This window comes from Micropterus salmoides, unplaced genomic scaffold (genome assembly GCF_014851395.1).
Source record: "Micropterus salmoides isolate LMB-PRFRI ecotype aquatic unplaced genomic scaffold, ASM1485139v1 Ms_hic_scaffold_19, whole genome shotgun sequence".
In the NCBI taxonomy this organism is placed as follows: Eukaryota; Metazoa; Chordata; class Actinopteri; order Centrarchiformes; family Centrarchidae; genus Micropterus; species Micropterus salmoides.
The window spans coordinates 7,599,633-7,624,176 of NW_024041039.1; the positions used below are offsets into that span (position 1 = coordinate 7,599,633).

The 24,544-nt window shown below is 39.3% G+C and overlaps 1 protein-coding gene across 1 annotated transcript; it reads left to right on the top strand.

Moving 5' to 3' along the window:
* Positions 1-669: 669 nt before the first annotated feature.
* Positions 670-24,537, top strand: loxl3b (lysyl oxidase-like 3b). The gene is made up of 8 exons (XM_038729366.1): positions 670-929; positions 5,815-6,159; positions 7,232-7,395; positions 9,490-9,707; positions 17,337-17,544; positions 18,468-18,648; positions 21,877-22,031; positions 22,811-24,537. Exons 2-8 carry the CDS (start codon positions 5,823-5,825, stop codon positions 22,991-22,993), a joined length of 1,446 nt encoding a protein of 481 aa, XP_038585294.1. The 5' UTR covers positions 670-929; positions 5,815-5,822; the 3' UTR covers positions 22,994-24,537.
* Positions 24,538-24,544: the final 7 nt, after the last annotated feature.

A 24,544-nucleotide genomic window follows, 5' to 3' on the forward strand; every position in this document is an offset into this window, starting at 1 on the left:
TAATTGGTCTTGATTGCCTTCTTATTGTTAATGTCATAAATCTTGGGTCTTTATTGATGCAGATCTTGGTAAAAGTGTCCAAAGTGAGGTTTGGTGTCCACATTGGCATCCACATTTTTGATTTGTGGATGTGGATATTTTTTTATAACTGGATATATAATGCAATATTTTAAAGTAAACCTCTTTTACTTTATTGTAAGACAAAATTTGTCTCCAGTTAGGCAACTTTTATGCCTATTAATTTCTCCATCAAGTGAAGCCCAAAGGAATCTACCTGGAGACAGAATTACACCTTTCCTTTCCATGTGTCAATAATAAAGCATAATGTTATTTCCCCCCAAAAGTGGCACCATTCCTTTAATAACTCTGTATTAGAAAATCGAATATACACATTGAGTGTAAAGTCATCTTAACGCCATATCAAGCAGAGTATAAACTGCAGGTCAGTGTAAAGATATTTTTACAAGAAACTGTTCGCAGCTATTTTCCGGTTGTAAATCTGCGGACACGGTGCGTTTCGCCAGGCACGTAGACTACGTGCGAAATAAGTGAAATGCACGTGTGGTTTTATTTGAGAGGACAGCCTGTTACAGAACCAACCATGAAAGAGTTAGTGTCTTTCCAGGGAATAAATCCAGCCCACTTCATTCTAGCTGCCTTCCTCCTGCTCCTCCTCAGTGAGGGCTGCACAGCTGGCGATTTACAGACCGCTACGCTGCAAGAGTAATTGGCTGCTAGGTGGACCACTGCCCCGCAAACTGGACCCGTGTTTGATGGAGGAGATGAATTAGCACAAATACTGGGATATTTATTTATTTTTTGTCTTTTGGGGGGTTCCCTTTATAAACCTCTGGATCACCAAAAATTTAAGACCCAGCTCCCTCCTCTCCACTGCAACCGTTATAACCTGCTCATACTGGAAACATAAGGTAAGGCAGATTATGACAAGAGTTTGAGTCTTTAAATATGGAAATTTAGATAAATGCAAGCTGGAACTGTGATTTAGCTGCAAAACGGACAGTTAAACACTAATGTGTAAGAGTCTGGGTATTACAAAATATATTGATATCCATCTGCAGCAGTAGGGTATATATATTCACTAGGGAAAACTGTTTTACGAATATTGGAGGTGAAAAAATGTGAGGAATGCTGCAACAGGAAACAAAATATCTTCCCAAAGCCAATTACTGACTTGGAAATGTAGTCTGAAGGAACTACATTGGCAGGATTCCCTGCTGCCAAAAGTGTGGTCTCTGTACTGGAACTTGTTAAATTGGTACACATTCTCATTTCAGGTAAATAAGCTGTAGCTATAATTATTAATGGATAATAAATTATTTACTTTACAGATCAGCTGTAGAACCACATTCATTATGCATTAATTTTCTCACTTTCTGCAGGTATAAATGCGTATAAATGATTAATAAATTGGTCCAGATGCTCTGCAGCTTTTTTCCAGTAGATAATTGGTGAAATGGTGCATTTGTCTGGATTTTCTGATTTCTTAATAAGGTAAAAAGACAAAGAGAGTGTCATGGTGGAAGAGGTTAAACAGCAGCCTAAAGGACAACATGGCAACCGAAAAGTTGCTTAATGGCATTTAAACGGTCCCTTAATAGAAAGTGTTAAATTTCTCTCAAGTGTTTGGAACAGATTGCATCCCTGTGTTATGGTTTGCATCTGGACTCTTTTTACAAAACAGTTATGTGGATCAGAAAACCAACAAACCCTAACTGGACTTTCTCAGAATTTCAAGGGAATGGTTGACCACCATGTCTTTCCACTTTGAGCAACTTTAGTTTTCTGTTTTCCTGATCTTCTATATATTCTGAAACCCTCTGTGTTCATGTAAGATGCAGTTTCTTCCACCATCGATCTACTCCCTGTGATGTGGCTCATGTTCACTGGTTTAAAGTTTCACAAAGTTCCTCTGAGGTCAACAACATGCTGCAGCACGGCAGGAAATCTTTTCTGCTGTCCAAAAGCACAACAAAGTACAGACTTCTGGTAGTGACAGCAAACAGATTCAGAGTGTGTTTTGGTGGGAATGATTGCACGTCTCAGGGTTAGACTTTGTAATGACCAACGTGTTCAGTATGTTGAAGCAAAGTGCTGCGCTCATCCGGAGAACTGCTGCCTGGTTGATTTAAGCCTTTCACAAGACCTGATCCATGAACACATTGGTATGGAGAGTCCCTGCTTCAGTGAGGGGTGAGCGAGGAAGAGAAACAGTTCAATATGTGTTTATGTGTGTGTGTGAGAGAGAGGGGGTTTGCTTTATATTATCGCTGGATTGATACACAAGCGTTGACCTTTTTAAAAAAAGATCAGATACCTGTCAGTCGCCTGATGTGATTAAAGCTACAAAATAACCAATTTGTAAAACATGAAATAATCTTTTATATTCTGTGCATAATATATGTAATTTATTTAATTAATGTCCCACTCATTATTTCTGTTAATTTGTTCTTTTCCACTGAATGGTTACAGTGGGTCAGTCTCCCATACAGGTTAATTCCAGTTAATTTAAAAGTTGCAATAATAGTAGTTTTACTTAACAAAGTAATTGGTAAGAACATGAAAACATGGTGACTTTACTGAAATTGAGTCTAACAAGGCACGACATCAGGCAGATTGTTTAACCAGATTGTCTAAACTACTTTTTTTGGAGGTACAACGGAAAGTGAGCAGAGAAAGTGACCCAAAATGTTGGTAATAATCCCTCATTGCATCCCTCAGAAAAACTGCATGTATTTAAAAGTACAGTAATTACAGCAGGAAGTCAGTCTGTAAACTGTAATGGATATTTAGGCTAAAAATATCAGTAAAGTTCCACATAGTTTGGCTAAACCTTCACTTAGTGATTGTGCACATTTCCCAGAATATAATTTATTCATCCACAGCAGGGCAACATGCACAAGTTACCTCCACTCAAAATGGGGATAAAAAAAGTCTACGATTGCTTATATTCTCCTCACTCAGTCTTTAAAATGTCCTGTAGTTGTAGTATTTTGTGTCCCTGTCTATTTGCTGCGACAGTTGTTGGTGAAATCGCTCTCGTTGCCTATATTACAGCAAACTTGAACATTTCAGCTGCTTCTTTTTGAGGGACAACAACAAAACAAAATCTATTGTAGCACCTGGAAATACTGCTTTTGGCCAGTTATGTAAAGGAGTAAGCAAACATCAAAAGATAGATGAGGTGATCTACTGTACATCAGTTTTATTTCTGTGTGTTGAGTAGACATGGCACAGGGTGTGTTTAGCCTAGCTTACTACAAGAACTGGTAGCAGGATTTATTCTTTACATTACATTACATTGCATTGTTAGTAAGCAACCAAGTATATTTCCCAAGATGTTGGCGTGCACAGTTGAATTCTTTCTGGATATGTTTGTATATTATGCCCGTCATTCTCATCATTCGTCATTCCTGTGTTTGTTCTTGTCTCCACTATCAACACTTCAATAAAGGCATAAAAATAATCTTTAAAAAAAGCTTTGAAAAAAGATTATGAATTTCCCCACAAAAATGTCACATCACGTGGCTTCAGTTCAGCCATAGTTACTGTATGTCTTTAAAAGTCCCTGCTGACTAAAGCTTAGTGTGAACCTGTGTGTGTCCTTCCTTACACTGTGAAATTGGACTCAGACGGCGCAGTCAGTCTCAGACATGTTTTGGAAAGGGCACCTTATGCTTGTGGTTTCTGTACAAACACATCACACTACTATATTTGTGTCTCTGAAGGAATAACCCCCAACTTGCTAAAAGCTCAGAAGGAGTGTAGCTGTCAAGTTATCAATAGAAGGCCTATGTTACCATTCAGTACCTACCAGAGCTGCACAGGAAGGTTTAAGAAGGCAGGGTGAACATGTTGTAGGAAAAAGTCAGCTTGTTGTATCAAGAACTATGAATGAAGATTAATCCAGATGTCTGCTCAAAAAAAACTGATCATTAGCGTACCAACATTGAAAAAAACTGGACAGAAAAGCTATGAAAGGGATAATCATACTATGAAAGTGAAGCTGTTAATTTCACAATTATAAACATCCATGCCATTAAGGCCTACGCACTTTAAACGTTCCCTGTTATTCTTCCCCACATCAGAGTCAAGTAAACACTGACCAGATGGTTTGAATCAAACTGCCAGAGCAACTCTACACTCTTCCATATGCTGGGCATATTTTCAGCTCCTTTGTGTGAGCCCTCTTGGTTTTAGCTACGGCTAAATACATTTATAAAATACATTCAGAGAATCATTTACGGGGGCACTAGGGCTGACCAGAGGGACATTTTGGGGGGCAACTAGATGACTACTTAGACTGCCTAAAGTCCTGGTATGACATTAGCTCAACATGGTACTCAGAAGTGGCCCAAAATTAAACAAACATCTCCTGGTTGTACATACATTTCAAAACAGGGAATTTAGAAACAAAGAGCAAAAAGGACCATATTACCCGACCTGTTCCGATGTAATCCATGTCTCAATCACTGTAAAGGAATAGTTTGAAATTTTGGGAAATACACTTTTCCAAATCTACCATGTATAGAGGAATTTGACTTGGTTATACAGCACAGTGAAACAAGAGAAGTTAAAATTTCAACAAAAGTTAGAAAAGTTATTCAATACCACATTGACGTCCATGCGCTTTTGAAGCTGTTGCCAGAAGCTGACTAGCATAAAGAGTAAAAACAGCGAGCCTGGCTTTGTCTGCAGATACATTCTACTAACTAACTAACTAACTGTACCACTAACATTATATACATTGTTTGTTGGTTCCAAACAAACACTGAAGAGTTAAAATTACATTTCATGGAAAGTTATGTATCGCACTGTGCCAGCAACTGAATTCCTTTAATACATATGGGTGCATATTCATTTCATTTTGTTTGCCCCATCATATTCATCTCTCTTAAAGTTCTGGTGCCCAGCAGAGAGTATCTCATGTAAAAAACTTTCTGGTGTGCACAGTAACTGTTCGTGTAATTTTTGCATCCAAAGAGTTAAAGGTCATATTGTTTAACATATTAACTTTTAGTTGTTTGATGATATTTCCTGGTATATTTTCTGGGTAACTGAAAGCTTAATGGTGTGGGTAAAGCTTCCGATTTACCAATCGATCATAATCTATAGGTGGTGACTGAATGAATGAGCTGGGCTCAGCCTTAGAGATACAGTGAGGAGCTCAGACATCCAGAAGGAGCTCGGAGTAGAGCTCCTTCACATCGAAAGGAGCCAGCTGAGGTGGTTCGGGCATCTGATTAGGATGCCTCCAGGGTGCCTTCCTTTGGAGGTTTTTCTGGGCATGTCCAACTGGGAGAAGACCCCAGGGTAGACCCAGAACATGCTAGAGGGATCACATATCTCATCTGGCCTGGGATTGCCAGGAGGGGCTGGAAAACGTTTCTGGGGAGAGGAATGTCTGGTATAACCTTAGCCTTTGGCCACCATGACCCAACCCTGGATAAGTGGAAGAAAATGTATAGAGATAGAAATAGTTTCTCATGCCCACACAGAACGTTCTGATGGTGGAAAAAAATGCTTCCCTTTTGGGGCTCTGTACAGTCTTGACTATAGAAGCTTGTTTCTCCTTAATTCAAGTGGTGCTCAAGCATCAGTATTTTTAAAATACATATACAGCAGACTTGGCTGGTTGTTGTACCTCTTAAACTGATAATGACATCTCATTAAATCTAATTGAATGGGCCCAATATTCAGTATTTTGATTTGTAGAAAACCTGAAACAATCTTCTCATCTAAACACGTATGCTAAGATTTGTCTTGACATTATCTTTTTCTTTTCTTCATGTGCAGTTGAGATAATGGAGAAGTCAAGATGCAGGCAACAGTTAGCCTTCAGCCTTCTGTTCGGGTTGTGGTTACCTTCCTGTTTGGCCCAAACCACACCGTCAAATGCACCCACGCAGGCACCCACACCATCCCCGTCTCCCAAGCTCCAGACCGAACGGCTAAAGGTCAGACTGGCTGGATACCCCCGAAAACACAACGAGGGTCGGATAGAGCTTTTCTACAAGGGAGAGTGGGGAACCATCTGTGATGACGACTTCTCAATAACTAACGCCAACGTGCTTTGTCGCCAACTGGGTTTCGTCTCAGCCACAGGATGGACCCACAGTGCCAAATATGGCAAGGGCCAAGGTAAGAGTGACCTCAGCCACCTGAGATTCAGTTTTTGGCTTAACGTACTGTGTGCTCTGCTATATGGGCGTTTATGGGTTCAAAATGACATATACACAAATCAGGGATATTCAGATAATCTGAAATAAGATTCCAATCACACATGTAGTGTGAGTGAGTGTCAATGAAGACTTAAACAGTCTAAACATTGGCAGTTGTAGGTAGCAGTCCCCATCTGCCCTTTAATCCAAGTAGGTTAAAACAAATGCTTGAGCAATGTACATTATTATGAATATGTTTACCCAGCGTGGCTAGAGCGTGGCTCTAGTGATGACAATGTGAGTTGGTTGGTTTGTCACTTTGGTCCAGACTGAAATATGGCAACATCTACTGTATGGACTGGCACAAAAACAGTACAGTCAATCATGATTCCCGGACAATTAATCCTAATGACTTTGGTGATCCCTTGAATTTCCTGTAGTTCCACCATATGTGAACTGTAATAACTTACCTTCAGGTCTAAATTGTGATTGTCCAATTCTTGTTAGCATACTAACAGGCTTCACTAAGATGAAGAACATGGTGAACATTATACCTGCTAATCATCAGGCTTTTAACCTAACTGCATAACTGCGAGCATGCTGTTAGCATTTAGCTCAGCCTCACAGAGCTGCCAGTGTGGCTGTAGACTCTGTACACTATTCGTGTTGTTACAATTTATATCATGACTATTCTTTACAAATCTTAACAAAAATATGAATGAAATTTGTTTTCACAGTGTTTGACTAACTAAAGGACAGTTTGGTTGGACTTCCAAGCCACCCCAGCCACACTTTAACTTTTGTAAAATCAGAAACCCTTCTGTTTATTCAGAATCATTAATAACATATTGGATTTACATTTTAGGCATTTATCTGATTCTCTTATTCAGCCTCTTGTCTAGAGTAGGTGCAACTGTGGAGCACTTACTGCCATAAGTTCCCAGAGCACTAGGTTCACAAGCAACCAAGTGTCACTTCCAGGCCTGGACTGACTACTTTCCGCAGGCCTGGGAGTGTGCTGGAGCCACACTGACAGTCTGCTGCTTGTCCAGGGAAAATCTGGCTGGACAACGTGCAGTGTAACGGAGGTGAGAAGAGCATTGAATTCTGCAAGTCCCGCGGTTGGGGCAACAGTGACTGCACTCATGATGAGGATGCCGGAGTTGTGTGCAAAGACGAGAGGATTCCTGGCTTTGTGGACTCGAATGTTATTGATGTAAGTCGCTGAAATACATTTAATGAGCTTTTCTAATTTTGTTGCATTAAAAATTATGCTGAGAGTTCATTAAAGCTAAGGTAGGTAACATTTAAGAAACTAGCAAGAGTCGGCTACATTTTGAAAGTATTCAACTGAAAAAATCCCATCCCCTCCATTCAGGCCTCCCTCCAAAGCCACTCCCCCAAAACACATTTTCATGTGCAATGAGAGCATGGGCAGAGTCAGCGAGCATTCGATTTATTGATTGCTGTCTAGATAAATTTCAACAAATGACAAAAAAACAAAAAAACAAATGCTTCTGAAATAAATTGATTACCCAAGCTTCAAGAAGCTGTTATAAGCCCATAAACTCTAATGCTCCACAACCTACAGAGAATAAGGTTTACCCCACATGGAAGACAGTCAACACCTCAGTGCAACTCCACCTGTAGCTGCCACACGTACTCTGTACAATGTGTCTGAACCTGTTAAAAGCAGCAACCTCTCCAAGTATATTGTCCTGAGGTGATGCTGGGTGTGCAGAGCTTTCTCAGTAAACCTGACATTCCACAACAGCATTGGTTCCTATGACTGATTGTTTGTGGGTTTGTGTAGAAGAGCAGGGTCCTGACCTCAGGGTCACTAGTTCAGATGTGAAATTCTGCTGTGGTGATGTTTTCCCCTCCTTCAGCTGCAGATATCAGTTAGGGTGTAGTGATATGGCCAAATCTTACACGATTAACTCACCCAAAGACAACAAAGTATTTTATTTTCTTCATTTATATGGAGATAAAGAGCTGTGTTGCATGGCTTGGTAGACTTGCTAAGTTCACTCTTCAAATAGTTCTGTGTTTTTTTAGTAAACATTGTTGTTGAGTTATTTTAATGTAATTTCGCCAGTGTTTGTGCACTAAATGTAATTGAACTCATATATATGAAGCAAAAAATGAACTGATACTCATACTGAATTGTATTGTGGTGATAGAAATGAAGCTTGTGCTGGGATACGACTACAGTACATGATAACATAATGGTAAAACCAGACCAATGTAGGGTGTCGGGAAAGTAAATGAGCATTAAGTCGCTCAGCATATGAGCTCCTGACAAATGTCCTAAATGTAAATACTAGTATTTATTCTTAGACAGTAAATTATATTGAATATAGTATATAGTGTTTGCATTAATGTACTCTCAGATGGGAATGATGGTTGAATGAATGTGTAGCGGGGTGTTTCTAAAAAAAAGTGTCCTCAAACCCTCCCTGGATAAATAAAGATTTAAACCTGAGGGACTTGTTGGGTGGGATGCCTGCTTAGCTGTTTCCAGCTGGTCATCATGTTCCATTTGTTCTCTTTGATGTCCATTTGTACAATTGACTGGTCCAAGGTGAACAAGGTTAGACCGGGGACTCGTCAGTGGAACAGCTTGAACGAATGGATGAGGTGTCTCTGTTACATAGAAGGATCTTATGAAAAAAAAGTTTCATGAGAGTAAGTGGGCGGACTTTCAGATGCATTACTACTCTGCCTCTTTCTGCCTGTTGCTGCAAGTCAGGCTCAGTCCAATGTGGCGTCCAGACTTCTGACAATCTGTGACCGCAGCCTGTTTTTTTCCAAATAAACCACAGCGGAAGTGACTCACCGCAAAGCTAGCAATCAGAGATAGTCACGTTTACCACTTATGAACTGTTAGCAAGTGGATTAGACCTAAAATTACTCTCCACAAAAGCTATGACTCATTGTTTAGTCTTCTGCTCTCATTTAAGAGTCTTAAAGAAATGTGCATATGTGAGCAATAAGTATATGTCTGCATGCATGGATGTGTCAGTAATAATCATTATAAGGAATACAACCCTTATGATTGTCTGCAAACTAAAGCCTCCTTTCCTCATGTAACTATCATCAGCATCAGTGTGCACTACAACTTTATAATGATCTATAGAAGGATTTTAAAGGAAGAAAGGTTATTGGAATGAATATTTACAATGATGATAAATTACATACACACAATGAATTAATTCTTCATTAATGAACAGACACAGACTTTGAATTTGGTGCAAATTTAAATCTAGACTTTGAAAACAAACTGATGGCCCTGATTTTCTCACGACAGGCTCACATTGATGAGAACAAGATAGAGGAGGTGCGACTCCGACCCGTGGTCGCCATGGCCAAAAAGAAGCTGCCCATTGCGGAGGGTGTGGTGGAGGTGAAATACAAAGACGGCTGGGCACAGATCTGTGACCTGGGATGGACGATCAAAAACACACGCGTGGTCTGCGGCATGCTGGGATTCCCGCATGAGAGGAAAGTCAACAAGAACTTCTACAAGTAAGTGAATGGTTCAACTTTAATCATTAAAACATGATTCTGGTGTGGGCTCATGAGGTTAAAGCTGCAACTGACAACTTTTTGCACAGGCGGTGAAAATAAATTTGTACCCAGATGATTATAAAAGTTGTCATCAGAGATTGGGTCGCTCATGTTTAATCAAATCAGTCAATCTGCAATGGTTTATAGTAAGAGAGACAGTCCTCTGCTGTTTCAGGGACAGTTTGGATGTTAAGTTTTGATTAATCACTTCATGTGGAAGAAGTCTGCATACCTGACACCAAAACAGCACTCGTGGCCCCTTAAAGGGGTAGTTTGACATTTTGGGGAAGATTGATACCGTGCGGCTGTGGCTCAGGAGATAGAGCGGGTTTGCCTGTTAATCAGCGGTCAGCGGTTCATTCCCCAGCTCCTCCAGGCTGCATGTCGAAGTGTCCTTGGGCAAGATACTGAACCCCGAATTGCTCCTGTCGGCTGTTCCACCAGTATATGAATGTGTGTGAATGGTGATAAAAGCGCTTTGAGTGGTCGAAAAGACTAGAAAGGCGCTATACAAATACGGAGCATTTACATACCACTCTCATGTCTCAATATGAAGCTGCTCCGCTAGTTAGATTGTCTAAGTATAAAGACTGGAAGCAGGGGGAAACAGCTAACATGGCATATATGGTATGAAAACCACACTGTGCTAACTCTCCGCAAGAAAGCAAATAAGTGTATTTCCAAAGATATCAAACAATTTTTTTAAGATAATAAAAATGTGCAATAAAAGGGAAGTCTCTAAACAGAAGGACATTAACTAGTACCAACAATGGGATAATTAGGTTACTTATCAAAGTGGCTGTAACTTTCTCAATCATTCAGGAGGGGACGTTTGCTGCAGCCTGTTTGACATTCAGTGGCTTTAGTCTGTTAAGCAAAGTGGCAACACTTTGAACAAACCGCAAGCAGGATCTTAGTCATTGTTTGGTAAAGAGCCGACATTATTGGAACTGCTGTTTATTGTGAATATGAGAGGGAGTGTGTGTTGACTTTCTCTACCTTCTGGCACAACTGCAGCTCTACAACAAAGCGTATGAGTCTCTCATTGTTCTGTTCTGTTTCTTCTTTCTTCTTTCCGAGGATGTTTTTGTTTTTCCTTTGGATAGACAGAAAAGTCAACGGCTTTAAGGTCCTGGTCGAGTCACATAGTTGATGTTCTCAGACTCTGTTCGTTATTTTGCAAAGGAAGTTGGAAGATTATAATTGCCTGCAAAGATGGAAGAGTACGAACAATAGAAAAGAAGAACAAACCAGTGTGTGTTTTGTCCCATGTATTCTCACATCTGTGGTTCTCTGTGTGGCACAGTGTGATAATTCAGGGAACAAAAGTGAGATATCTGCATTCAAGTCTCAGTATTTATTTATGAAAAGAACAGGTAAAGTTGAAACAATTAGCGACAGAAATATGATTGGCAACAAATTTGATTATTGATTTATCATTTAATGTGCCAAAATGTCTGACAGCTCTGTGTGGTATGTGAGGACAGCAATTACTTTAGTGGACTCTCAGACCTCCGTTTTCTTTGCCCAGTTTGTTCTTCCAGTATGACTGCAAGCATTCCTGGCTGCGGTCCAGTGGAAGGCCTTTTATTCATCCCCTGCAGATGGTTCACAGTAGTCTGAGGGGAAATGTGTGTTTTCTCTCAAGCATGTGTGAAGGCTGAGGCTCAGGGGAATGATCCAGGATTGGGGGGGATTTGGTTGGTCACATAATGCACAGACAACAACAACTGGAGTAAAGCCAACCTGCTTTCAGTCAGATTCTTCTGTGCTGTCAGTCCCTCTGTCCTTTTTTAGTCTTCAGTTGCATGAGTGCAGGAGAAGCTGAAGATGGACAATGGTCATAGAGTTTGGTCATAAATATTTTTTGAAGGCAGAAACATACAAACAGGCACATTTTTGCCAATAACTGATTTTGTGATAGTCACTGTCCTCAAGGAGAATGTTTTCATGCCTAAAATATGGATGGCTGTCAGGGTGGAACAGCATTCAAAATGATTACAGGACACTTTAACCAACTAAAACCCAAGCATATTAAATGTTAAATCATTTGTTACCAGCTGTTGCAGGGTTTTGTTGTCCGACTATATTCATCGATTAGGATAAGACTGGTGACTTTGTTTTCAAGTTTGCTGAACCCAAAATGCCTGTTTTCATTATCAATGTCATTATTGTGTATGTTGAAATATGATTGAGGTGTGTGATATATTATTATAACAGATTTTATCTAATTGACAAAACAATCCAAATGAGTGAAACCTATAAACTAAAATGATTTTTTTCTCCCTATCTGAACACAATGCCAGACTATTTAAAATTACATATTTGGGAAATACTATATTTAGGATAAAGAAAAACTTCATATCAATCAATATCATTGTAGTTGACTGAAAAACCTAAACCTTGCTGACTTTCATGTGTACGACTAAAATGAAGAATGACATGATTTTCTGTTGGTTTAGAATATTAAATAAAGCTCCAGCTAATCATTATTTTCATTGTTGATTATCTGTCGATTCATTTCTCAATAAATTGATTAGTTGTTTGGTATATAACAGGTCGTAAAAATTGTGAAAAATGTCTATCAGTGTTTCCAGTATTAAAGAGAAATCTTACTGGTTAAATTAGCAAGTCTGTCTCTATCACTACACCACAGCATCGTCAATGACTAGACTTAAGGTAAGAGCTAACGATAGGTTAATACTGAGGTGTTTTAGCTGCTGAACAAGCCTCAAAAGGCCACCACAGTGCTGAATTCTGAATAGTTTGAATAGCTCTGTAATTGTGATCCTACATGGGTGACCTGAAGTCTGTAACATAATATACGGGAGACTTGTGGAATGACAAAAATGTTACTCACAGCCGACCCTCCAGTGCCTTACCTTAAAGAAATGTATTATGTGTGCAGCCCAGAGACGGCGCGTATGTGTGCGTATTTGCATGTGGTCTCTCCCCTGTATGTGATGGAATTTGGATGTCTCACTGTTGCAGACGTCTGAAAAAGCGAGCAGCTGAGAAGGTCTCCAGGACAAAGGTTAATGTTTCAGCTGGTGGAAGGTACACTGTCACTGGGAAACCCCACCGTCCACCTCCGTCTGCACTCTGTTTACTGTAGTTTTTGACAGTGGGTTTCCTGTTGGAGTAGAGAATAACCATTTAGCTCCTGTTTCTAGCTAGTTGACCACTTCCCCTCTCTCTAATATCATATTATTATGATGTGCAGCATGTGAATGGGTTGTAGGTTTTTATTTTATCCTGCTAAAACTCACGGTTGCCTTGTGTGTGTGGAGGTTTGGTTTTCTTTTCATTATTGTTTTTTGTCTTTGACATTTTCACTGACATGGCACAGATTGTTAAGGTGGAGCTAATCAAGGGAACTTCTACATCTAGTGCACAAATCATTTCTAATCTTTGTAACTAAACTAAAAGTAAATCTATAAGAGTTCGTCTTTGCTCTCAGCCTTTTGACGGGACAGTCTGTGCTGTGTCAGTGACGGGGGCTTAATTTTTTCCACAGATTAGTCCTTTTTAATCTAATGCAACAGCTGGAAATCCCATTCCCCAATATGGCATGCTTTTTGGAGGAGGTCAGTAATTTTTTCATCCTGGGTTCTTCAACTAAAAAGGTCACAGGCCTCAGAGTCCACATGACAAGAACCGATCTGTGTCTGCTAGAATCTGCAAATAATTCACACCATTTGTTTTAGTCTGTTCAGAGTGCCAGATGGGTGGAGTCTGCCACGTTGAACGATGAGAGAGGAAGTTAGTACATCATATTTTTACAGTTATTATGTGACATCCTTTATTTAGTGTTGTGAGGTTGGAAAATTGCACCAAGTAGGCACTTTAAGGAGATGAAAACAAATAATTACAGTGGATAACTTATAACAGTTTATATTTTCTTATGTTATTAAGCTTACTGAAAGATGTTGTGTGAAGACACTGAAAAAAATAAATCCTGTCCCCTAAAGGATACAGCTGGCTTTGTGTATTTTTCTTATTGTCAAAAATGTCAAACAATCAAAAAAGATCAAAATGAGATGAAAATAATGATCATTTGTAGACTCTAAATGAATCAGGTCCATTTGTTACCAGAGTAACAAAATATGAGTTTTTTTCTATCCTGTACTGAAAAAAGTTGAAGAACCCATAAACATAGATAATGCTTTTATTATTACGCCTACCTCCAAAACTTAAAAGCAGTGCCATATGTCAAGCAAAATCAATGTGGTAACATGAGGTTCACATTGACACAATAGAAAACCTACAATCACAAGAACAAACACGTTAATGATCACGCTTTACATTTCATATACTCTTTGGCCAAAGGTAGATGGACACCCAAACACTACACCCATTTGAACCACTTCTAGTTCATCCCAAAGGTGTTGGATGGGATCGAGGTCAGGGCTCTGTCCAGGCCAGTTAAGTTCTTCCACACCAAACTGGAAAAACTCATGTCCTTATCAACCTGGCATTGACATATATGTACATATATGTACAGGTATTGTCATGTTGATACAGGAAAGAGTCTTCCCCAAACTACAGTGAACAAAATTATAAACACACCACCTTTGTTTTTGCCCCCATTTATCATGAGCTGAACTAAAAGTTCTAAGACTTTCTCTATGTACACAAAAGGCCTATTTCTCTCAAATTTGGTTCACAAATCTGTCAAAATCTGTGTTAGTGAGCACTTCTCCTTTGCCGAGATAAGGTGTGGCATATCAAGATGCTGATCAGACAGCATGGGTATCGCGTGCGCCTTAGGCTGGCCACAATAGAAGGTCACTCAAAAATGTGCAGTTCCACACAGCACAATGCCAAGTTTTTAGGGAGCATGCAGTTGGCATGCTGACTGCAGGAATGTCCACCAGAACTGTTGCCCGTGAACTGAATGTTCATTTCTCTACCATAAGCTGTCTCCAAAGGCGTTTCAGAGAATTTGGCAGTGCATCCAACCGGCCTCACAACCGCAGACCACGTGTAACCACACCAGCCCAGGACCTCCACATCCAGCATCTTCACCTCCAAGATCATCTGAGACCAGCCACCCGGACAGCTGCTGCAACAATCGGTTTGCAAAACCAAAGAATTTCTGCACAAACTGTGAGGAACCTTCTCATGGAAGCTCATCTGCATGCTCGTCGTCCTCATCAGGGTCTCGACCTGACTGCAACTTTGCACAGCCATTGAAGAGGAGTGGACCAACATTCCACAGACCACAATCAGCAACCGGATCAACTCTATGCGAAAGAGATGTGTTGCACTGCGTGAGGCAAATGTTGGTCACACCAGATACTGACTGGTTTCTGGACCCCCCACCAGTTCCCCCAATACAGTGTAACTGCACATTTTCAAGTGGCCTTTTATTGTGGCCAGCCTAAGGCATGCCTGTGCAATACCCATGCTGTCTGATCAGCATCTTGATATGCCACACCTGTGAGGTGGATGGATTATCTCTGCAAAGGAGAAGTGCTCACTAACACACATTTGGCAGATTTGTGAACAATATTTGGAAGAAATGGGCCTTTTGTGTACATGTCTTAGATCTTTGAGTTCAGCTCATGATGAATAGGGGCAAAAACAAAAGTGTTGTGTTCATAATTTTGTTCAGTATATTTACACAAAGTTGAATGACATAGCGTTAAGATTTCCCTTAGTCGAAACTAAGATGCCCAAACAACCTCAGACCAGAATATGTATATGTGTATGTGGAGTTGGGTGTATCCACAAATCTTTGGCTACGCAGTGTATATAAGTGCTGATGAAACATGTCAAAATAAGTGATGAAAATCCACATTTTGACTGATTTAAATATTTGTCACATTTGTGTTTACATGCATTTAAAAAGGATGTCTCACTTTCAACAAATCTGTGTGCCCAGTGTTACTTTGAATATAACATACAATATACTGGGAGTTACATATTATGTGTATTTAACAACTATGTTGAAGGAGACACATCCTTTTGAAGAGTGTAACTACAGTTTTTAACATAATTGTGCATCATGTAACAGTTGTTACTATGGTATTTTCACTTTGTCACCTCATTTTCTTCCCCTAACTGTTCCGTCTAACCCGTGTTTACCTTGCAGGCAGACATCCAAAGCTAAAGCTAGCTCTAAGTCTAAACAGAGCAGCCCTGGCAAAAGGTAATCTGAGGATAAACAATTCTGTGGGTAAATTCAAGCTGTCTGAAAAGACCCACACACATGCTGCTTCCACAAGCCTCACAAACAAATGCCATTTAAAGTGATAATAAAATGTTGGATCTTCCCAAGAAAATAAAAAACTAATCCTCTAAGCCACATCCATCCCATCCTGCCTGACAAATGTGGCTGTTTAGCAAGAACGTCCATGATTTTCAAAACAAAAGCTTGTAGCTAAATCCAATAGTTGTTTAGTCAAAGTACTAACATAATGGACATGCAGAATAGTCTTTAAAACACCTGATGTATGTTCCAAAGAGCCATTTAAGCCAAAAGTTAAAGAAATATGCTTATTCACTTTATTTCCATAAGTTAAAAACAACTCTCATGTCTATATGCTAAATATGAAGCTACAGCCAGCTGCTGGTTAGCATAAATACTGGAAACGGGGAAAATAAAGGCATCAAAATTCTGTAAGCCATCAAAATTCTACCAATATTTTATTACGAACAGTAGTTTAATGCCAGTATATATTAAACTAATGAGATGTAGACCTGTAGGCAGATTTGTCAACTTTGGACAAAGCAAGGCTTGCTAGATTGTAGCTTGTAACTCCCTATAAAACCACAGCTTGTCAGTTTTACATTTAGTTACGGATTAAACAAATATGTTAATTAGCACAATTTTGAGTTGCTGGTAGGCAGTTTTTTTTTACTTTGGACAGAACCGGACAAGCTCTTTCCTGTCTTTATGCTAAGCTAAGCTAAACGGCTACTAGCTACAGCAACGTATTTACTGTGCACACTTGAGATTGGTATCAATCTTCACCTCTAACTCTTGGCTGTAATTTAGCATTTTAATGCTAAATGCTTTAATGCTTTTAGCATTTTATTCAAAAGTTTCATTGAATTTAATATTTGGCTTTACTGGACACACATTTACTGTTTATACCCAGGACCAAACTCAGGCCCTTACAACTGTGAATTTTTAATTTTGTCAAACATGTTTTTATAATTTAAGATACTTTAAGTTAAGATCTCTTTGATAGTTTGTGTGAGCCTGAATAATAGACAAAACCAAGCATTTTCATAAACAAGCGTCTCTGTTCACTTTGCCTTTGTACATCAGGATTATGTAGCCTCATTTTCAGTCATGCATTAATTTGTGTAGTCATTGACATTTGTTTTCTCAACATTTTGATGTCTTTTTGTGAAGTTTAATTGGCAGTAACTTTTCAAAGTTGCAGTTTGATTCACATCTGCCTTAATGTATTTCCTGTTTGTATAAAATTGTTTATTGATATTTTTGTATACTAAATGTGTAATCAGTATACTATTACAATAAGTATAAAATACATACATAGAATTAGTATAGATTTGGGACACAGATAATGTTTCTGTCATCACAGTCCTTGCGCCTGTCTCTGCTCCCTCCAGGTTGTATTTGGAGCGTCAGAAGAACTACTTCCACATTCATTCTGTGGCGTGTACGGGCACAGAGGTGCACCTGGCAGCCTGCCCCCTGGAGTTCAGCAAGCCAAACACAACATCGTCCTGCGAGGGCGGCATGGCGGCTGTGGTTAGCTGCATGCCGGGCCCGCTGTTCATGCAAAACAGTGGCTTGAAAAAGAAACTTAAAACTTCGGTAATGTAGTCTTTAACTTAAGATCAGCTCAGTAGGACTTGTACACAGCAGACATTTTATGTGTGACACTGAGCCAGCATGCACAAGCAGCTAAATTGAATTCAGCCATCATTATTTTATCTTTTACATTAATTCTTTCTCTACTGTGATATGTCAAAGTGTAGGCTACACTATGTATGCTCTAATGTTGAATTGTAATTAGCAACCGGAAGTAAATAACTACAGGCTTTTTATTGCCTTTGCTATTAGTGTATTAAGATAATTTACTCTGAACCAATCATTTTTGTTGGCTTTATGCTAGATATTTGACCATATCAAATAACAACTACTTATATCATTGGCCTCTTATAGGATTTAGGTTTCACCTTAACCACACTCTGTACACAAGCAGTCTGGATTGTATTCCCATGAATTTAGTTTATTTACTTCATTTATAACCCATTTGTTGCCTGTCTGAAGTAGAATAGGTTCCTTTAGCTTTATTAGTCTGTTGACCATTAAATTTCAATCTTGTCCTCACCAGCTTTAAACCGCATGGTGTTCCTCGGTAGATAGGTTTTGCTCAGCGTGTCATAACAGGCATGGAACCTAAGTCATGTTATACTCATTAATTAAGACTGCAAGATGCATTCCAAAAAAAAGCTAGTTAGTGAACCTTGATTTTTTTTTGTCAAATGATGTAGTCTAGCTTAAAGTATCATTTTGGTGTCACACAATTCTTAGTGAAATATTATCATAATATATAATATTTTTTAGGAAATGAAGTAGTCTAAGTTAAAGATACTAAATTTCCCACAAACATGGCGGCTTTACACAGTTGTTAAAAGTGGTCATATTACTGTAGATATCTGCCAGGATGCTCAGAAGACTAACCTGACAAAAATAAATTGAAATAATGTTTTATGTGTCTGCTTTCTCTTTAGAGCACAGTAAGACTGAAGGGAGGTGCCAGGCTGGGCGAGGGTCGGGTGGAGGTGCTGAAAGACAACGAGTGGGGAACGGTGTGTGATGATCGCTGGAACCTGCAGTCAGCCAGCGTTGTCTGCAGGGAGCTTGGCTTCGGCAGCGCCAAGGAGGCTCTCACCGGAGCACGCATGGGACAAGGTTAGGAAAAACATGTTTTCCAGTGACAAAAATGTGTTGGTTTGTGCAAACAGACGTTGACATTAAAAAACAATAAGAGATGAGGTCATACAAACACAAGTCAGTCTGTTTAATTAAGGACCAAATTTAAATGATGATCCAGCCAGCATTTTTCAGGCTATGTAGACTGCTCATCTATAACAAGGTTTTTCATTTCTGTGCTTTAATGTAGGGAGCTAACCTCATTGGTTGACTGACTTGTTATTCAAAATCTACATTTTAGTGCATTGTGATTGGAGTAAATAAAAAAAAAAATTCAGCTTTGTAACTTCAGACAGAAGTCCACTGAAAACGTATAAAAGATAGTAGTCAATGTCCTGTTTGAGAGAAGGCCAAAAAACGTTCATTATGTCCGACTGCAGAGGGAGTGCTCCATCATGTAAAAGGGTCCAAAGGTTCACCCTGCAATTATAAATAACCTCCACCCACAGAGGGTATTATTTCCACATCCTTAGTAATCCTCAAACATTTTGTACGTAAGTATTTAAAGTCCATGAGCACCAGTGAGGTGATATATCTCAAGACATGATTGAAAATGACAAAAGTAATCTGTGTGTTTAAAATTTGCAATATTTTGTTTACTTAGATAATAATGTAGATCCTCTACACCCAGAATCCCTATTTCATATGAATCGTGATTATGGGGATAGCCCCGTTGATTCTGTAATTCGCATTGAACCCATCACCTGAGGCAGGATCTGTCTTTAGACGGGACTTCAGTCATCAGTTGTCTGTCTGCAGCCTGCTCGTCACCCCAGAGAATGGATAATTTGCCATCAACAAGTCCACATTCCTACACGGATTCCTCATTTGGAGCTTATTTTAATAAGTAAAGGAATGTTGTGCATGAAGAAAGAAAAGAAACAAAGACAAAAAGACATGAAAGAAAGAACTCCATCACAGTAAACAAATATGCTGTTCATATTCTAAGCGTATGTCAGGCATTTTTTAGAACAGACTACCATCTGTGTTATTTCTGCTAGGCTATGGACCATTTCATGTGAAAATGAGGCAGTAGATTTCATAAACCCACCTTCTGTCTGTGCCTATGTGTGAGTAAGTGAGCATGTCTCCGTGTGAATGAATTACGGCCAAATAAGGAGTTGGTTTTTAGGTTTTGGACCGAAGTTTTTAAAGGCTCATTATAAGTACCTTATTTGATTTCTGCCACTGCTCTAAAGACACACCACACTTCACTGTGCTGCATTTGGAGAAAATTCCTTAAATTCACCCATTGTCTAAGGAAACACAACATGGTCCCAACACGAGTATTGTACTAATTCACCACACCTGACTCAGGTGTGGTGAATTAGTAATCAGACACCATGAACACATCACAAGACAGTTCGTTTTGCAGTGTAGGCCACCACCGATATCCTCTTGTATTTACAAAATACTGTATATATGAAGCAACAAAAGTGACAATGTCTGTCAGTTAATCGTTATAAATGCATCAATCATCAATCATATATCAAGTGTTAATAATTAATTTGCAGTTAATGACCATATGAAATACATAAAGCTAGAGTTTTTTCCTGAAAGAGTTTGTGTGTCAACTGAGTGATACCACATTCAGTCCCCAGTTACCATTTTTCAACATGTACATTGTGTCCTCGTCAACATCCTTGCCCGAATTACTGGGAAGCTCTGTTTCTTGGTTTTAAAAATTGTGAATTCATAGTATTTTAAACCCTCACACAGCCAACATCTTTCCTATCCCTACCATCCATCCCATATGACTTGAATGCTGAATTGGTGAAATATGTCACTTCATCGTGAAGCATGAGGAAAGTCGCTGGAAGTGAAACATTGCTGTGAATAATTATTCTTTAACCGAACAAAACTATTAAGTGTTGTCACCATTTCACTCAGAATAAAGGTGCCAGGTAAAATATTAAAGTATTTATCTCAGTGTGTGTGTGTGTGTTCCTCATTAGTGATTCTTTTCAACAACATAGACGTGTGTGAAATTTTTTGGTAAACTTCCCTGATTTTCCACCAAAGAAGAAACAAGCAGTCTTTTGAAGGTGCGGTTCTCAGAAACTCTGGGTGGGGATGTCTGCTCTCGTGTGTGTAGATTATGATTTCTACCACAGAGGAAGTCGGTCGCAGAGACACATCACAAAATCCTTTTGAGGCAGCAGCATACCTGCTCTGTGCTCAGATGGATGTCAGACCGCCACCTAGCTGAATTAGTCCAAGAAACGTTCCTTAACGTCACAGAAGTCGGAAACGAGCACCGCTGAAGGAATTCCTTTCACAGAAATTTCATGATACAATCACCTCATGGTGCTATGAGTCGTAGTGATGGAGTGTGAGTTTAGAGGGTGAATGTAAACCTGGGTGCCGCTGACAGAGAGCATGCATGCTCAGCAAACATGCTTCAGGTTAAAAGCGAGTTGTGGATTAGTTTCAAGAGGTACTGTATTATGTAGTAGTTTGAAAGGCATACAAGACTGGACTCCATAAATACAAGTGTTGTATGGAAACATGTCAAAATTTTACATCAGAGCAATAGAAAGCTAAAATTATACACATCAAACAGCAAATGTACTGTACATCCTGGGCATCTAAATGTAACTTTGTATGGTCCTATCCGCTTTTATGATGAAAAGTAAGTTAAATGTGACATTTTAATTTCGAATCAGTGTTTTATCAGTGTCTTTTTGTTTTGAATTTTTGTGGTTTAATGACAAAGTGATTCCACCATCATCCAGTTAAAGCTTATACATTTACATAATTTTCCCAGGACAAAATGCTCAGCGCCATGAAAAAAAGTGATGCGTTTGTTTTACGATTCTGGTAGCAGTATTATGAACGAAATTAAATAGAACAGGATACACACCATGACTAGTAATGGCTACCATGGCAAATAATAATACACAACAAAGGAGAGGGGGTCCAGATTTGCTCAATCAGTCTGAGTCTTGAAACCAGAGTCCAAAAGGCAGGCATAAATTGACCTGAATTGTTTTAATCTGATCTGAGCACCTTATTAAATGGGTTAGGACTCATTAAATCCTGCAGTGTGTATATAAAGAGCCAGGAAAGAAAGGTTTGAGACCTTTGCCACTTTGTCTTGGCTCCCGTCACATTCTGGCTGACAATCAAAGCAGAACCCTTTCAGCTATTCCACAAGCAAGTCTACCTTCTTTAACTTTTAAGCCTCTGTCTGTCTGTCTTGTCCAGGAATGGGTCCAATCTACATGAATGAGGTGAAGTGTCTCGGTCAGGAGAAGTCCATCTGGAACTGCCCCTTTAAAAACATCACATCGGAGGACTGTCAACACATGGAGGACGCCGCCGTCCGCTGCAGTGTGCCCTATATGGGATTCGAGAACTTGGTCAGAGCTGAACCTCCTTACAAAAACGTTTCATTTTGAAATTGTGCTGTTAACTTGAGGAATAGTTAGAAAGTTCATTGAATTGTTAATACCATTATTATACTATTTATTACATTAGCCAGGACATGAAACTGTGTTGGTTACTTTTGAAAACTGGGCTGAATAAGTTAACTGCTTTAGATTCAATAAGTGTAGCATAGGAATGTTATACTGTGTTAATTGTGTTATCCATTAATTTAGTCCTTTGCTGATCTAAAATTTTTTGAGGATTGCTCTAACATATGAGATTTAGAGCTGATGCTCACAGAAATCTCACAGTTTCACTCTAAACCAATACTTCTTCACTGCTGTCACACAAAAAGTTATGTCATTTGGCATTTTCATATTTGTATGTACTGAATTAGTTCAAGTGCTCAGATTATTTTTGTTAGAGCTCAGCATTTATGCAGATACTTTTTTGTGACAACACTGATTCCCTGTTAACACAGAGTATATATGGTTGTGCAGTTTGCATTATACCAGATCATACTCTTCCGTGTTTCCTGTAGATCCACATAGAGGCCGACCAAGTGGGATAAAAACTCTGCAAGGGAACACTTTCATCGTACCGATAGTTTTCAATTTGAGTTGCATACATGTAAACCACCAGTAAAGAAAAACTTATGATGCTAACATTTAAAATTTTAGACCATGACTGACACCAGCAGACTTTTTATCCAGCCTGGCTCTTGTGTATCTATGCTCTGCTCTCTGGTTCCTAACACATTGGCCCCACACAGATCCGAATCACAGGAGGACGGACCCGTTACGAGGGCCGTTTGGAGGTGCTGAGCTCAGACTCTAACGGGACGCAGAGCTGGGGTCTGATCTGTGGAGAGACCTGGAGCACCAGGGAGGCCATGGTGGCCTGCAGGCAACTGGGCTTGGGCTACGCTAACCAGGGCCTGCAAGTAGGTTATTAACACCTCTGAAGCCAACTTTCTGCAGCAGAGCAGAGGTGCTTTGACCAGCGGGTCGTCTTTTGGTCTATTTGACATATGCAAATATAATATACTGTCATGAACACTCACTGGCCAATTTAACACAACAAAAGAAAATGTCATTCCTGTCATTTCATGACAGTTAACTCTACATAAACATGTTCAAATATATTCAGTATTTCTGTTCAGTAACAGATTCAAACATATTGCTAACATGACTACAAATTCTGGTGTATATTTTTGGAATATACTTGAACATGCCTGTATTAATGTCTGACAGTACATTATAAGTTCCATATGGAGTAGATGTCTCTTTTCCTACACGCAGGAACATGATTCTGTTTTGGTCTTTTCTATGCGGCCAGACCAAAACAGACACACATGAAGTTTCTAATTAATCTCAAAAGCCACTCACCACTAATTCAAAATGGTGACCTCATCTGGAAACCCTGTTGACGTTCTCCATGCCAAGAAAGTCTAACCAAGTTTCTGCTTCAGCAACACAATCTCCACTGCCTGATGACTGTATATGAACAAGTTTTAGTTTCAGCCCAGACAGTTTAGAGACAGAACAGGAAGTGTGTCCCCTCACTGACTCCCAGCAGGGCATTTCTGCAGATCCGGATAGTAGGCGGCCGGTCCAATTATGAGGGCCGGGTGGAGGTACAGGTTGGGTCCAAGTGGGGCACAGTGTGCAGCACAGGCTGGACCACAAAGGAAGCCATGGTGGTTTGCAGGCAGCTAGGGCTCGGCTACTCCATGCATGCCATCACTGTAAGTAGGACCGAAGACTTAAATGAAGATTCCACTATGAGATATTTAATGAACAAATGTATTGTTTACAGGATAAGCTTCTTGAGATGCATCACGAACAACAGCATGACAAACAATAATTACAAAAGTAAACATTAGAAGTAGGAGCATCTTGATTTTTAATAAAGATAAGTGAAGAAATAAGCCTAGTGTTGAAAAATGGAAAAGGAAAGGAATACATTGAAAATTAATATGAACGAATGAATTTGATTTAGAGACTTAAAGAGCTTCATACATGATCACAGTGATTGGTATGACATGGACATTTAAAAATATGCCTGCTAAACTATTGTAAATGACATTTAAAGGTAAAGAAACAGGACTCAGTATCAAGTTTTGACATTCGACACCAACAGTTTATCAAACTGTGCCTTAAAATATTCAAATGATTTATAGTTCCATCTTGAAGCAATCATGATTCTTTTTTGAGTAAAAATCCACATAAAAATGTACCTTTAATTACGGGCTCATTTTGATTGTTTTATTGGATCAATATGAGGTATTTCCAGTACTTGCATAACCAAATTCAGTTTGATATAAATAGAAAATGCTAGATACTTGCTGACTTTGCCATAGCACCCAATACTGCCTCCCAGCAGTATAATCGCAGCTGTAAACTGTGTTTAATTTCAAAGCAGTAACCTGGGAGGAAATTACACTAAAACAAAATAAATATATTTAAACAGCACCAATAAACGTCAGGTTTTGGTGTCAGTTGCC

Bases quoted from the DNA above. Each gene is read 5' to 3' on its own strand.
- loxl3b (XM_038729366.1), top strand. From the start codon at position 5,823: ATGGAGAAGTCAAGATGCAGGCAACAGTTAGCCTTCAGCCTTCTGTTC. The intron at 6,160-7,231 runs GTAAGAGTGACC...CTGCTTGTCCAG, and splicing joins CAAATATGGCAAGGGCCAAG to GGAAAATCTGGCTGGACAAC. The intron at 18,649-21,876 runs GTTAGGAAAAAC...TGTCTTGTCCAG, and splicing joins CGGAGCACGCATGGGACAAG to GAATGGGTCCAATCTACATG.